The sequence below is a fragment of the Meleagris gallopavo genome, chromosome 1, assembly GCF_905368555.1.
Source record: "Meleagris gallopavo chromosome 1, MGAL_WU_HG_1.1, whole genome shotgun sequence".
Lineage (NCBI taxonomy): Eukaryota > Metazoa > Chordata > Aves > Galliformes > Phasianidae > Meleagris > Meleagris gallopavo.
Genome location: NC_139404.1, coordinates 14,911,287 through 14,928,665, shown reverse-complemented (window position 1 = coordinate 14,928,665; position 17,379 = coordinate 14,911,287). Strand labels below are relative to the sequence as shown.

Sequence of the window (17,379 nt, the reverse complement as noted above, 5' to 3'; positions counted from 1 at the left end):
CTGCTGCCTGCTGTGCCTCAAAGATGCACCATAGACCCACATCTCTTTAGAGAAGTTTACATCCACTGTCTTGACTTTGTAGTTGGCACAGAGAAATAACTCATCCACTAAACTGGATGCTGCTAAAAGTATGCAGGTGGCATTCTTATGCCAAGTGATGGCAGTTAACAAAGTAATAAAGCACACACACACACAAACCACAGAAAAGAACAAACACGTGCAAGCTTGAAAAACGTATCTGTACCACTTTATGGTATTCTGCTAGACATCAGCTAACCCTCACTGCATTTTGCATTTTCAGACATTTACTACCGCATTTTGCTAAAACTAGTAAGGGGTTTTTAAGATACTAAGCTCCCACTGAATGTGTTTGCACCTGACAGAAAAGCAGTCCTCATCACTCTGAAGCCCACTGCTTTGTTATGCATGCAGAGCTGTGAGTTACATCTTGAGCAACTGGATAACAGCTGCAATAACTGCCGCTGTCCAAAAGATCTGAAAACTCTTAAATTGAAGAAACAAAATTAATTAATTTCTTTATGCACTGCATTCCATGCCCAGTGAGTTTATGAGTGCTACAACAGCTAGCACAGTGCCAACAGGAGGGTGTTCTCCTGGGGCCGAATGGCTGGCACTTTTTGTTCTGCATCTGGGAAGCTGGAAGCACACAGTCAAAGATAAATCAAAAAGGTAATATAGGAAGCCTGGCTGCTTTACACATTTCAGAGCCAAAGAGCTCATAGTAGCTTTCTTTATTCCATGCCGTAGGATAAGAATTTCTTCTATTCTAAAGTACCAGATGGTAATAAATACGATATGCTTGTCCTTTACAGAGTGTCCCATCCTCATCCTGATTCTGATCTCAACTGGACACACTCCGTTTATCACAGGACGAATTAAAATTAAATAGCAATAATTAAATTGTACGATTTCCTAATTCTGTCACGAGCAAATCATAAATAATTTAAATGCTGTATTAATAATGCATAAACTTGTGGGGGCTCATACAAGAGCCATGAAAAATAATCATCATCCATTCACTTACATGTCCTGTAGTCATGTCTACAGAATTTTAATGGACAGAATTCAAATAAAAACCTCATCAAAATGCAAACTATAAATTAACCTAGTGTATAAGCATCTTAGCTTAACATCACAGTCCTTCATGCATTTCTGCCTATGCTTATTGCAATGACTTTAATCGTTACACAATAGGTCAGAGTTTCAAAATAAGGTGTTCAATACTTCTTAACATCAGACACTTTCAGGTTCCTCATACTAGTGTCAGGTTCCATGACACTAAATCAGCTATTGGTTAAGAGACAAAAATGAAGGAAAATGGCATATTTATTTCATTTTCTTGAAGAGAAACTTCAAAATTGCTCAGGCTTTCAGAAAAATGAAATAAGAAAAAAAAAAGTATAGGAATAGAAAAGAGCCTAAAACAACTTTTTTTTTTTTTTTTAAGACTTTTTTGCTTTTTTTGGGGGGGGGGGCAGAAAATGATAAAAATGTTTAAATATATAGTTACAGAAAATGAGGACCTTATAATAATACTTTAAATACAAACTCATAGATTTAATAGTTATATATGAGTTTTCTCATATATAACTAATAGTGGGAGCTATTGGTAATAGGTGAACGGTTGGACTGGATGATCTTTTAGGTCTTTTCCAACCTTGGTGATTCTATGATTCTATGATTAAACATATTGCTGCACAATCTGAGCTCATAGAGGTCTAATTTATATCCATATGTATCCAAATCTAAGGCTAAAGCAGCAGACAGGAGGCTTGGGTAACACCCTGCTAAGGGATAGACAGGTTGAAACCATAGCTGTGAAAATCAGATGCAGTACTCTCACGTTAGGAAGCCATGACACAAATGTGTTGCTACATGAACCCAGAAGGTTTGAAGATGCAAAATTCAGTGATACCTACAGCACAGAAAGATGATTCTAAGATGGAGAATCAAATGCCAGTATATACAATAAACAAGAGTACAATCTGGTAATTATTTGTGGATAGATTCTTGCTAAAAGTTAGTCAGTTATTTAAAGATACTTTTCCTTGTAGACACACAGAGATATGTTTTTGTTTCTTTAAAATATAGACATTCTGAAGAGCTTTTTCCCAATCATATGACTCACTTATTAGCCTGATATGTTGATATTTAGCTGCAGAAAATATTTCTCCAAAATATCAGAGAAAGCTTCACTGACGATGGATGTCATACAAGGTCAACGTTTCAGAAAGGTAAGCAGAAGCAAAGCCCGCATCTGTTAAATGCTTTCCCAAGAAGACAACATATTTTTGCAAATTTAAAGATCAATCTGTAATATAATATTTCAAGCTACCAAAGAGTACAAAAATGTAACAAAGAATGCACTGTTTCAGGTATTGCTGAAAAAGCAAGAGAGGGTAATGCAAGATTTTTGCTCTTTTGCCCTCTTAAGTTTGTCCTGTAAGGATTTACAGTCACTTACATCTGTGTACTTAAAAGACCAAGACCTTTCATAATTTTTGCTGCTTTTTCATTTACAGAATGTTCTCAAAATGTTACAGAAAAACACTAAATTATCTGGCAGTCCATACTGAAAAATATGTATACAAACATTGGTTTTGTCCCATTCATTGTCACATCCTGACAGTACAGTTTCTGCATCCGCAAGAGATTGTGCCTGCTGGTCCACCAGGATTTTACTGTTCACCACAGAACTCTGCTTGTCCATGTCCTTGAACAACTTTACTAATCCAAATCTTCTATTGCTCCATTAAGATAGGTTCCTGCTCCCTGCAGCTTCCAAACTAAAGATGGACATGAGGACGTTGACCACTTTATGAACATAGAGGTGTGCTCCAGCACAGTGCCACTGGCAAGTTATGAAGCTATGGGGATACCACCACTTCCCCGTGCAGCCTGTTCCAATGCTGGACCACCCATTCCATTAAGAAATTCATCCTAATTCCCCCTTGGCGTAAGTTGAGACTGTTTCCTCATGTCCTATCAGCACCCACCCCACTATAACCTCCTTTCAGGTGGTTGTAGAAAGCCATGAAATCTCCCTTCAGCCACCTTTTCTCCAGACTAAACAACTCCAATTTCTCCAGCTGCTCCTCAAAACTTGTTTTCTAGTTACATCAGCTTGAGCAACTCTACATACTTCTTGAAGTGAGGGGCCCTGAACTGACCCCAGTACTCAAGGTGCAACCTCACCAGTGCACCACACAAGGGTCAATCACTTTCCCAGTCCTGCTGCCACACTACTTCTAATGCAGCTCAGGACACTGTTGGCCTCTTTGGCTGCCTGGACACACTGGTGGCTCTCATTCAGCCAGCTGCCAAAGGTCCAATTCTGCTGAGCATCTTTCCAACCATTCTTCCCCAGGCATGTTCTGCCAGATGGGGCTTTTATGACCAAAGCACAGAACCCAGATACTTTGTTGCTGGTATTTCACAAATTTTAGACATAACAATCATTGACTAGACACAATTTTTAGTATTAATAACAGAAACACAAAGCTGTCTGTTCACTAGAAGAGCCCAAAGGTGTGGAGGCAGTCTGGAGACCACATGAACTGGTTTTATATGTTTTTGGAAGTGGAGGGAATATGGAAAGAGCTCCAAATGGAATTACTGACAGAAATTGGGTCAAAGAGCTCAATAATTCCTGATTTCTGCTTCCAGAAGTTAAAGCATTTAGTCTTTCCGATTGTATCACTTTGTACCATTAATATTTAATTATTAAATTATGGAAATAAATTGGTCTGTGGATAAGGATGTCAAATACAGCATTTTAGAATTGCATGCAAATTTACTATCAAATAAATCTCTACACAATGCTTAATCTCATTTGATTATTTTTTTAATCTGATTTTACATTTAATTAACCAAATAACTAGCATTTTAAAGTTCTTCTGGTTAGAAGGCAAATATGAACCAGCTGTGTATTTGTTGCAGAAGCATTGGTTTCCCTCAATGGCAGCCAGCAGACCCTGAAGGCGGCCAGCAGCCCCTCTTTCTTACTTCTATGAAGACAGGCTGCCTCAGTGATCTGTGCTGTAAGTGCTGAGAGCAGGGCCCAGCTCAGATTTTAGAAGAGAGGAGGGAGAGAAGAAGGGTTTTTGATCTCTGTTCACAAAGCGATATCAAAAGCGATGCAAATATCCTCTTAAAACTTTTCCTTTAAAATATTAACAGAATAGCGTGCAAGAATTGCTGGCATGATGGAACAGTCTATTCTATAAAATACAGGCTAAGTCAGCTGCAAAGAAGGAACCACATGGACCAGCATCTTTTACTCCATTAGCCAAGGAACTGCAAGAGAGATGGAGGTTAATACGTTTGACATCAGAAGTTGAGTAAGATAAATTCTATCCATACTTCTTGGTCTTACTCACATTTAGAAGTAACTTTCATTCATATGCACTGTGCTGTTCACACACTGTACTGCCCAAATGTCATCAACATCTCAAAGGCACCACTTCAGTTAGACTTGCCAAAGGTAATGCTAAGACCAAAGGCACAGAAAGCCAGGATACTGTTGTAACTAAAGGTAATGGTGACTTAGCAGAGGCATTGACTGCAAACTCACCTGCAAATGAAACAGGTTCTATTGCAGTCTTATCATTTTGTTTTTCCATATGCTTCCAAACATTCCATAAAGCAATTAAAAAAACAAAACAAAACAACAAAAAAAAACCCACAGAAATAATTCTGTTGTTTCTGATCAGCTGGTTACCAAGTTTGTAGAGAATGGCAAGACTTTGTAATTAAATATAATATAAAAAAATCCTACTCCAAGCCCACAGATGGGAAACGCTGAGCTACAGATGTGGCACTGAATGGCAAGTATTACAGATTCAATTCTTAATCCAAATGAAATACTTTCATAGTTTCAGTCCTGAAGTCACAGCCAGGTGAACTGCAGCACAAGGGCCAGGCGGGTGGCCCTGTGCCAGCCCTGCTGCTGCAGGCACACGGCTGCAATCCCAACACCACTTCGTCCTGCCTAAACTGCCCAGTTGTCGCTGCATCTTACAGGGTGCAGAAATGACCCTGCACAGAAAATGGTTTTCCATATGGCTCGTAAAACCTCAGACTCACATTCATATTTCAACTGGAAGTTAAGAGAGAACAAAATTTTGTCTGTCTGAAGTTTTGCTGAAATCTGAAGGAAAGTAGATGGGTAAAAACACTTTTCTGAGTTTGCTCTTTTGTTGAATCTGATTTGAGGGACGGTAAGAACAAAGAGCTCAAAGCACATTATCAGTACTGTATGTACGAGCATGCCTTTTTAGCACCTTTCTTCTCTATTTCATTTCTAGCTATTGATATATATACAGATATATTTTAAGTTAATTGTTCTAGTTTATCCAACTTCCAGCCAAAGTACTGAGCTGTTGCACTCAATTTCTGTAACTGTGAATTAGATACAGATATTACTCTTATTAGATTTAACTACCATCAGCAGCCATTACAATAAAAATCCATCTAAATCTGAGACTTGTGGATCATTTTCTAAAATACATCACGGAACAACAAGCTTTTCCCTGATTCCAGTAGGTGGCAATGTCTTAGCCCTAAAGAGAAAATGCAGCTTGAGAAGGTAAAAGCATCAGCACATCCCTTCCTCAGAGGGTATGGGAAGGGTGTCCATGAAATTGATAGAACTCTAAGAAGAACTGAAGGAACTGGGGCTGTTTATTCTGGGGAAAAGGAGGCTGAGCTCACTGCTCTCTTCCAATATCTGAAAGGTGCTTACAGCGAGAGCGGGGTTGGTCCCTTCTCACTGGTGACAGAACAAGGGGAAATGGCCTTAAGTTGTACCAGGGTATGTTTAGGGTGGATATCAGGAAACACTTCTTTACAGAAAGCGTTGTTAAGCTCCCCAAGGAGGTGGTTGAGTTACCATCCCTGGATGTGTTTAAAAACCATTTGGATGTGGTGCTCAGGGACATGATTTAGAGGAGGGTTGTTAGTTAGGGTAGTATGGTTAGCTTGTGGTTGGACTTGATGATCTTTAAGGTCTTTCCCAGCGTGAGTAATTCTATGATTAAGAACAGTTCCTCAGCTTTCAGTCCTGGTAAATGCTCTGGAAATCATTAATTTGGGGACTGCAAATGGAGCCCCAAAGAGATTTTTAAAATGTCCGAAGACCACTTAGAAAGAGCAATTATTTCACACTAGATTTGTGAGAGCATACAGTGTCACTCTGCTTTGACCTGTGAGTGCAGGCACAACACCTATGGCAAATGTGGAGAATTTTATAAAACACAGAAATGATGGAAGGTTACATTATCTCCAGCTTAAGATATTAGTAAACGTCACATACCAAGGCTTTCATTATTACAGGGAACTCAAAGCACAGAATCTGGGAGAACTTAGCAGTGTGCTTTTTAAGAACAGTTACTTTACCAAGAAAATGTGCTAAATAGGTATACATCAACTGTGGCCCAGTTGATGTAGAATAAATAATTGAAAAGAACCACAGGCAGCAGAGGAATCACAGAATTGTAGCATCACCAAGGTTGGAAAAGACTTACAAGATCATCCTGTCCACTGTTCTCACTAAACCACAGAGAAAAAGTCCATACGACCCACATGCCAGAAGTGCCCCATGTGCCACAGTTCAGCAGCACACTCCATGCCCTCACAGGCTGCCCACTTCTGAGCTGTATTAACAGGAACGTTGGGTTAAAGTAAGGTCATGGCTTTACAGCAAATGAATCAATAATTCTAGCTCGTCTTGTACTGCTGAAGGACTGATGTTATTGTCTCCGTCCTCAAGGAAATGGTCCACATATGCAGACAGTGCACACAACAATTCATACAAATTAAACTCATTAATCATACAGAATTATTCCACAGTTCTAATGCAGAAATGTGCTAATTTATTTTCCCTCCAGCAGAAAACATAAACAAACAAACAAAAATCCTCTGAAAAAGCTTTAATTCTTTTTAAGAAGGGAAGATATCACTACTTCACTTTATTAAATGACGTGATTACTGACGAATTACTTGTTATGGAAAAGAAAGTGGGTAAAATAGGGGCTATAGATGCTGGTGAAGGTACAAACTCCTGCGAGGAGAACTGGGTTTGACTCTGCTGAATGTTCTTTATCAATACAAATCCCCAGGAACATCCATCTTTAGAAGACTCCTTAAGAGAACGGGAAGGGGAAGGGAAATTTCAATTTATTAATTCTAAGAACCTAAAAAATCTGCTGAGACAGTTTTCAAAGAGGATTTTTATTTAAATCTGAAATTGAGAATCAATAGTGAATTATACATGAAAAGTCTTTACCGACACTTCTCCTTTCTCAGAAATCAAAATGCAAGGGCTTCAAAACAAGAAGCAATCCCTGCTGCACTGGCTCCCAGGGAATGGGGAAATTCCCAGCCTGCTCCCAGCAGCCGCTCCTGCAGTGCTCCCAGGAGAAGCAGGAGGGAGAGGCAGAGGCTTTCCCATCTGTCCCTAAAAAGACGAGCAGCTGAAGAAGCTAATTAGCAGCAGACCTCTATGGGCAATGAAAGACTCTTTTCTGCGATGCACATTTTGTAGGAGTGAGAAAGCAGCTGCAGTTGTCCACCCACTCTAAGCACCTTGACAAGAGACAGGCAATTCTCTCATTTATGTTGGCATTCTTTTTCTTTCCTTTCCTAGCTACCTCCTTTGTGAACCAAAAGCTTTTTAAGTGGGAAACGATTATTTTCCTCTAGTCCCATCCCAGCTAACATTTCTCCATTGAAATAACTGTAACACATTTTTTAATGACATCAGACAGCATCTGGGAATGCTTTAGCTCAAGGGCCACCTTTACTCTTCTATTCCAGTTACCTCAGTGCTGTACCATTTGAAGTGGCTCTTATAGCAAGTATCCCAACAGATGTCAGGATCTGTGTCTCCATTACTCTCTTTCAGAATGCCTTTATGAATAGTAAGACAGACTAAGATCTGGAAGTGGGGTTCACCATCAAAGAGCAATATATGTGAGTAGGTAGAGAACAAATGTACAAATGACATTTCAAACTAAGCAGATCTGCTTATAAATTCTACTTTGTGCTGGATGTCTCCAACAAATACATTGTCTTCAGTATATAAACTAAACATTTCCAGGATCTGAACATATTCATTTCGCAACAGAACCGACTAGGCATATGTTTTGTCCTCCTTTCATCCAGAATTTGGCATTGGTTGAGTAGATGTAATGAGTTAGAACCATAGTAATATAGCTCCAATAAATATTGCTCTAATAAAATAGTAATTCCCAACTAATTACTCTAAAGGAACAAAAACAGTTTCAGTTCAGATTATCATGTTGCTCTGCTTATTATCTGAGGCCTAAGATACAGATATGATATATAAAGAACATTAATTGTTCTGGCATTAGATTCAGCCAGAAGTCATAAAATCCACCCTGCATATTAAAAAGAATCAAGAGACTATATCTTCTATTACAGTTTCAACAAAATTGCACCTCCAAAAATGAAAGTACCATAAATTAAGTACCATCTTTTTAAAAGTTTAAAAAGATATGATTAAAGTTATCAGTTACCAGGTATAAAGAGCAGGTCACTTTAAGAGATCTAAAAAACATGACATCTCAAGGCTGAAAGGAGTGGCTGAAAGGATCAGAACATTAAAACTGCACTCATTTTGCTACTTACTTCTGCTTCACCAAGAGCACAGGCTTCATCTGTGGCTGACACAATACTCCGCATCACTCTGTCCTTCTATTCTTTCTACTTGCCCTTATCTATCAGCATTAAAATAGGCACACGGGATTTCTGAAGTTCGTCCTCCACCTCCCCAGCTCTCAAGAATCACACCTCTGTGTGCCACATAACCACGGTGATTATGCTAATATCTGCCTTTCAGAAAAGACCCAGTTCTTAGATTTTACGCTAACAAAGACTGTAATCAATTTCAGAGGTCTCATTCATTTCTGTTTCCACACACCTCACTACCTTGTGTTAGACATTATTACGCTGAAGGATGTCCTCCTAATCAAGGAGGACAAGGAGCACTGCGAGTTCCCTGCTGGTCCAGGTTTCCATCCTCACAGGCAAGTGGTGAATGTAATCAGAATTAAATTGTATTTGAAACTGCAAATATTCTGTTTCTCTTTCCTAAATGATAAATGGAGGGAGAGGGGAGATTCTGTGTTACGGTTCCCAGTGTAGTCATAAATATTCCAATTCAGTAAACAATTAGCATAGTTCAGAAAGAAATTTTGCTATGAATAACAGCAACTCTTCTGAGTGATGCTTACGTATGCACAGATGTAAATATTCTATAGATCTAGCCAGTTTGCAAAATACATTTATTCTCCCTGTTACACTTCTGCTTCACAAATGTGAGAGCTACAGTTCTATGCAACATCTTTATCAATCAGAATACTTAATAAAAGAAATACCAGTTTATCTTTTAATTGGTGAATTTAGTAACAGTTTTCCATAGAAGTCCTTGTAGAAAGATTCCAGATAATGATTTCAGTAATAAAATTCTTCCTACATCATGGAACAAGCAATGGACATATGACACATGGACATATAGACAGAGGAGTTCTTCATCCTTGGAGTGCAGCCTGGGCACAAGGCAGGCTTTGTATCTCTGTGTCCTGCCATGCACTGAAAACAGGTTCTCAGGCTTTAATGACTGGAAGACACACACATTTATTTGTATTAATAAAGTAGTCACAGCAAATTTTACGTACTTGGCACTGCAACAGCATCTTCAAAGAGAGTGACTTGCAAAACAAACGTAAGGAACTCATAGCTCTACTTCTAAGCAGCAAACAGAACCCAACATTTCTAGAAAAAACTAATGTCTCTACCAAGAAAAAAGCATTCTAGTAACTTCCAACAGCTTCATCTGCTATGGATTAGACAACAGGAAGCACAGTGTGGATTTAAAATTCTCTGGAATATTTACAAGGCTGTGACAGACACCGGCACATCCCCCACTGGACACAAACCAGGCCATTGTCTGAGAGACCAGCTAACAAACTTTTCATTTTTTTTAAATGCTGGAATCTATTTAGCATCCAAGCTTGGATGCTGAGGCCGCAAGGCACATTCCTGTGGTGGGAACTCTCTTGGAACCGCGAGACGGAGTGCAGTGGCTGATGGATCTACAATCCGCGATTTAAACCCAACTTTCTCCAGAACTCTAAGCTACGGTAACACAAACTCTGATGGACACAAGTACCAGGCACAGAGTGACATGCAGCATCTGCATGCACACTTTCTACCTGAAAGGAAGTGCTCAAGAGAGCAGCAGCCACCAGACAGTGAATGACTTTGCAAAAGTGGAGCACTGCTTCCTTCCACCTTTGTACCAAATGCCGTTGGAGAGTGGAATGTTGCTTTATATTCCCAAACACAGTTTACTGCAGTTTACAGCACTGCTAATCCATGAAGGGAAGGGACTGTCCTGCTCTGGTACAGCCTCATCTTCAGCACTGGGAGCAGTTTCAGGCAGCACACTTTAAGGACATAAAACTATTAGAAGGCATCCAAAGGACAGCAATAAAGATGAGAAAGGGTCTAGTGTGTGAGGAGCGGCTGTGGTCCCTGTGTTTGCTCAGCCCAGAGCAGAGGAGCTGAGGGGAGGCCTGATGGCAGCTGCAGCTCCTCACAGGGAGCGGAGGGGCAGCGCTGAGCTCTGCTCTGTGTGACAGCGACAGGGCCCGAGGGAACGGCACGGAGCTGAGGCAGGGGAGAGGTGGGAAAAGGGGTTATGGAAAGGGTCTGCACCAGAGGGTAGAGGGCACGGAACGGGCTGCCCAGAGCATGGTCCCAAGCTGCTGGAGTTCATCCAGCAAGAGTTCAGTGCTCTCAGAAATATGATTTGATTTTAGGTTGGTGCTGTGTGGAGCCAGGAGCTGGAATCAACAATCCTTGTGGGTCACCACCAACTCATAATGTTCTGTGATTCTGTGATTCTCCATCAGCCATTAAACTCCCGTGACAAAAAGATGTTCCTTGATGAAGTTAAAAATGACAGAAGAAAGCAAATCACTTAGCTCTTCTCCTTTACAGATTTCTGCTACCAGTCGTCCTCCTCGGGGGACTGTGGAGACCTGCCAGCTAATTCTGTGGACAGGATGGCTTCTAGACTTGCCTCTGATCTGCAAATGATGCTATTATTTCTTCATTATTGTCTACTGTATAAAATCAGCATCTTTCTCCCCAGAGGGAGATTGCTCAGAGTGGCTCATGAGAGCCATTTAGCTCACAGGGGTGGGCCTGTTAGGGACCTACAATATTCCCATGCCAGGGTTAATGTCACATCAAGGCACTATTAGTACCTCCTTTCCTTCCACAGTTATTCATTCAACTGTAAGAATACTAATGCAATTTAAAGTTTCTTCCAGAGCACTGTTGGCTGGCCTTCAGGGTTATTGTAATTACATGGAGAGATACTTCAAAGTTTCTGAGAGCACTGGGGTAGTAATTGCAGTTGTGGGGAAGGAGTAGGTTTTCAGTTACACTACAGAAGTGCAGAATTGAAAGCGGCCGCCTGCACGTTCAGCACTGACCAAATACTGACTCTGCCCATGACCTCTGCCATGCCACCCAAGCTGCCTATTGGAATTTTCCCATTGCATTCCCATCTGTAGAACCGAGATAATGCTTTTTATCAGCTTTGTGGGGATTTTATAATTCAGTGTTCATGAAGAAAACAGAACTGCCAGCTACAAAACTTTCACAGGCCTTGGAAAACAGAATTCCAACAGAGAACTCTCAAAACGCACTGCAAGAGAAGACACTGCTCTTCTTCTTTTGTTACAAAATGAATAATTTAAGAACATTCTCACATGCTGTCTTGAAGCCATCTTTTACTTGTCCCTGGGCAGAGCTGGAGGCAGCACGGTTTGCATGCCAGCTGCTGTTTGTTAGCCGGTTCAGTAACACCGTGGGCTGTGAGGCACTGGCTGTGCCAGCATGGTAGACAAGATGCTCCTCTGTGTGTTATCCCAGTATTAGAGTCAGGCTTATGCAACTGATTAATAACAAAAACAATCTATTTTCTTTGCCTTATGCGTATGATCTTGCAAGTGTACCCATTGTGCATTACCTGCACTGCTCTGAGGCTGGACTTGGATTTGGTCTAAATTATTCTTGCACTATTTCCATGGCATTCTCCATCTCCTGGGGCCACTGCTGGCTGCAAAGTTCCCTATATTCAAAAGGAACCAAAATGCTATATTCTTCTAGAAAAACATTTGGACGGTTTAATTGTCTGCCTAGGTTCCTATGACAACCACAGCAACACAAACAGCCTTCCTGGCAACCACAGGAGACCAAAATCTCTGCTCTCTCCCCTCCTTTCGCTATAACTTCTCAATTTAGAACACACTGTAACTGAATAAATATGATTAGGAAAAAAAAAAAAAGAAGTAGTGTCTAGTATACAAACCTCGCACTGGGGAAACCTCTTGCAAATGAAAATGTATTACTGTATTTTAAGATAACAACCAAATCATTGCCTGTTAGGTCAGTGTTATCAAAGTACCTTGGGATCAACTGTAAAGAGCAGTGCAGAGCTATAAACATACAAACAGGAGGGGTTTCTCTGTCAGCTCATGAGGTTGTGGCAAGCTGTAAAAGCAGTATGACAAGATCTCTCCTGGGGCCTCATAGCACTGCTCACCTGTCTGGCAGGCTATGCATCACAAATAGACACACATGGCAGAGCTGCTGGGGTTACGATGGCTGCAGAGATATGTGGCTGCATGCACATCGTGTGATGTGACCATATGCACTCCTCCATGTCTGCAGCTAACATCTTTCCAGCAAGAAAAGCATAAAGAAGACAAGAGCACAGCAGAGCAGAAACACCACGTGGCACAATCAATGCAAGCACAGCAGAAGCCATTTCTCTGAAGCTCCAGCATCGCAGAAGATGGCCAGCACTGCTGCCCAGACAAACTGAGGTCCAGCAGATCCCAGATAATATAGCCTGTGTATTCTTTCTCTCCTAAGCAAAACTGGCCAAAAAAAAAATGGCCAAAATTAATTCTGGAGGTTTTAAGAACCTTAAATCCATTCAGCCAATACTGGATGGCATTAAACCATCAAAACAAGTTACAAAGAGGCTGTGTGTGGTATGTTTAGTGGATATTCACAACTCACAAAATTGTCTTTTAAGCTATTAAAATAGTTTCTCATTGTAAAAATATCATATATTTTTTAAGTCCTTGTTGCTGTAAATCTAGCCTGTGACAACATAACTTTGTGAAAGAAGGGGATTGCAGTTACAGCACAGCTGTAACTTCTTCACCAGTGCAGCTGGTCTCCCTTAGGCACCCATCCTCCACACACTGGCAGAACGATACAGATGGCTCCTGCCACCTTGAACAACTGGAAATGTAACTATAAAGGTTTCACCACAGCAATCCTCTTGGAGAGGAAATCCTCTCTGTGGGACTAGTTTTGCTATGAGGCAGACTCAGCATTTGAGGATCCAGAGGTAAGAAGTCTATGATGTGAATCCTTGGAAGCCAGAATTCTGTAGTTATTCCCTCCAAACCATTATTGGGATGTATGTGGGAGGAGGAGGGGAGATGCATGCCAGTCCCACAGGATGTGTAACAGAAGGCAGCACCTGGCAGTCTACAGCTTGAATGACCAGACTGTAGAAAACTTCCTGATTATGCAGACCAGGTGGAGACAAGATTAGAACTTAATGAATTAAACACTAGACATGAGGATGCACACATAATCTTTGGAAAAAGAAATGTAGTTATTTCATTGGATTTCTTTCTTAAGGCAGGAAATTCACTCTAATGAATACCAATATAACAAATTTAAAACTTGAGTTTTTGCTTTAAAGATTTTGAACAGGCTCATTATACTATGAAACTATTGTACAATATATAAGTATTGTATTCTGCAATTTGAACTTGAAGTATTTTTTTCTTGTCTAATTTGCTCCAGTAGGCTGTACAACAAGGAGTGCTCTGTGAGAGTAAATCACAAATGTAAAAGGATTACTGATACCTACATTTTCCACATGCCGTATAATAAGACTATCTAGTAAATAAAGTTTATCTACCAATTATACCTTACAAATTTATGTTTCCATTTATGTCTTACCATGTGCTTTTATGATTTTGCTAAATAAAGAATAGTACTTAAAATTACAGTATAAATGAGATGAATGTTGACAGAATATGAAGGCCTCTTTCTGTATCTGGAATGAGCCACTAGGCGTAACACGCTAATAGTGTTGAAATCAAAAGGAGGACAGTTTTACAGTCATTTTAGATCAGTTTACGATTAGTTGATACCTTCATATCTTCCAAACTCTGTCCAGTATGACTTGCTACCCACTTGGATTTAATTTCTGAGAAATACATGCAAACAAAAAAAGACCAAACCTCCACACAAACTTCTGCATATTTTCCAAGTATGATTATAGTGTGCTGGTGGCATAGATAAGCTATGGCAAGAAGGTTTTATCAGCAGCAATTACACACTTATCAGCAGTAATTATGTGATTCTCTCATGCCATTGAACTATTCTTCAGTGTAAGCCTAGGCCTGATGGTTTTAGAAGTGTTGATAAAGCCCTTCCAGGACTTTATTCCATCTCTTAAAGTCATTCTTTAAGAACAGTCAATACTTCAGCAAACTTGGGAAGTGCTGTGATTTCACCAGGAATCTTTGTGCTGCTTAAGAAAAAGAGGTGTGATGTATTTTGCACATCAGTGGGTATTTTGCAGTTACATTGGGACTTGTCAGTGAATTCACACATTTTTACATGGTAAGTGCAATGTACATCATGTTGCCCATGTTAAGCACAGGAACACAGAAATGAAGCTGCAAATCATGCTTTTGGCAATTTGGACTTTTCAGATTTTTACCATTTTAGATTCTTCAGCAACAAGGTTTCCTTATTAGTCAATAATAAAAATGTTTCTTAATCAAAGTATTTAAAAAAAAAATTAATTCAGGGGGTAGAAATGTGCATTTAGGGAATATGCCACCTTGAACAAATGAAGACTTCTGGGGAAAGTTAATTTGACTAATTGCTGTTACACTTCTGCCATGGTAAAACTGGGAGAATATGCAGAACCCACTGGGATAAATGTTTTTATTTAGGACGTTTGTTAGAATGTAACTGTCCATTTATTCACAGTGTTTTTCCTTTTTTCTTTCAGAAAATCCTAGAGTAAGATTTTATCTAAAAAAGTGTTCTTGGCAGCACAAAATGTGCCATCAGTACAGCATAAGACCAGAAAATCTTGAAAAGTGACATACCTGCCCCAGGCGGCTTTCATTGTAGAATGTTTGTCAACAGGGATGCATGAGGACTCAACAACACTTGATTTATTCAGTTTGTAGCAGAGACCACAGTCCGGATCTAACATACATCCATTACAGTAACTGAAAGAGAGAGAAAGAAAGAAATACTTAAGCAACGCTTTATTTATTTGTAACTGTCAAAGCCAACAGCATTGTCTAATCATTCTTGGGATGCACATAATCAAGTTGTCAGTGCTGAAGACAAGATAATAGAAATGACCCAAAAGAGAATACAAATAACTTTCTCCTTCGTCTGCACGACATTTCAGCAAAGGGCAAGACTACTTGCAAATCTTGAGCCCTGTGAATCTTGATCAGGATTCAGGAGAATTCTCCTATAAAATCAACTTTGAATTTAAAAACAAAGATAGATGGGTGGTTGAATAGAAATAATTGCCTATCATACAATTGATAACCAAGCTAGGATTTGGGCACATATGGATTTGGGAGTCAATCTGAAATTATATCTCCATGTGAGAACTCAGGCAATGAGTTCTAGGCAGAGTAAATATGTCAGTGGAGCCAATTCATATAGCGGCATCCAGTGCCCCAAAATATCCCATCTGCCCTTTACTGTGGCGAGCAGTGCTCCTTCGATCATTCCTGTGTATCATATTTGCCAGCTCCATAAATACGTCTCAGATTTCCTTGGGATTCTTATAGAGCAAGAAATGCTCACATTGAGGCAAAGTTTAGTCAATGCATTCTTGAGAGTGATTCGAGTGACAAGGCTGCAAACTTTTCCAGACTCTTTATCATAGCAATCACTAAGTGAATGAAGAAATAATCTGCTAAAACTACTACAGTGTAATTAGCAAATGTAAAAGTAACTGGATAACAAAGTTTCAAAATCTAAATTGATGAAGTAGATTATAAGGATTTTAAAAATCCGAAAGCACGTTTACCACTGAGTTATTCTAACTTCCCTTACTAGGATGTTTCTAAAAGCAGTATAATAAGGTGAGTTTGTATGATACTTGGCAAAAAGTCGGGGAAAGCATTGAAACCAATGCATTAATTTGAAGTAGGCACTTTTATACTTCTCTGAAGTTTCAGCACCATGTACTCTTTGTGACTGCAGGCTTTCTAAATTATCAAATGATTGCAGAATTTCCAGACTGTCTGCTCTTTAGAAACTAAATGTACACCTTCCTGTTGCATAACTGAGAGCTCAAATTCAGGTTTCAACATCTAGCTTTTTTTTTTTTTTTTTAAATAATTTCATCATCTTAGCAGTAGAGATTTCTTTCTTCTCTTGCATACATAGATAAAAAGAATACAGCTCTGCAATTATAAGCCTTGAAAGGAACACTTCAATATTACATTAGCTAAAGTTAGTTGCATTTTGTTAATTATTGTTAAATTAATCACAGCAATGGACAGCAATCAAAACAGAACAGAAGCAGAAGATAGCAGATTAATTTTTTATGTTTTATATATTTTTAGATAAAATATTTTATATTTTTTATAAATCATGAATGTTCAGGTATATAATAACAATTACAAAATAACTAAATTATTATAGCACCTACTAATGAAAAAAATGATATGATGTCAAACAGAGTGCTAGTATATGATTTTCAAACCACAGAATGCCATCCACTTCAGAAATGTTGCATATCAAAGTATTTTTTAACAAAATAAATTTCTATAAAGACTCCTGTTCCAACTCAGCCTAGCTTTCTAGCACAGAAGGCTGCTACCTCCAAACACCGTGTGCTATCCAGTGCAGTGGTGGATTTTCAAGTCAAACATATGCTAATTATATTTAACATGAACATCAGGTGGAAAATATGGCACATTAAAGTGTAAGTTATAGGCAGGAGTTCTCTCAGGAGTATTACAGGACTGAAGGTTCTCTAGATTTACTTTTTGTGGGTTTTACCTCAAGCAGAAATACAGCCAAGTACACAGCACCAGGCAGAACAGCACAAGAGTGCATAGGAATGAACACTGAGACACAATGATGGGTATCATCCCTGTGGTGCTCCCTGTGAAGGATGGAACAGGGGTGGAACACTTCATCATCAACCTCAGCATCCTCACAAAAATCCACACACGA

General features: G+C 39.5%; 1 protein-coding gene across 2 annotated transcripts in view; it reads right to left on the bottom strand.

The window, feature by feature from the left end:
• Positions 1 to 17,379, bottom strand: part of SLC2A13 (solute carrier family 2 member 13) — a 139,805-nt gene that overhangs the window by 12,342 nt on the left and 110,084 nt on the right. For both annotated transcript variants that reach the window (XM_085217476.1, XM_085217471.1), the window contains exon 7: positions 15,273 to 15,398. In XM_085217476.1, coding sequence (XP_085073602.1) covers positions 15,273 to 15,398 — 126 coding nt within the window. The remainder of the gene's footprint in view (positions 1 to 15,272; positions 15,399 to 17,379) is intronic.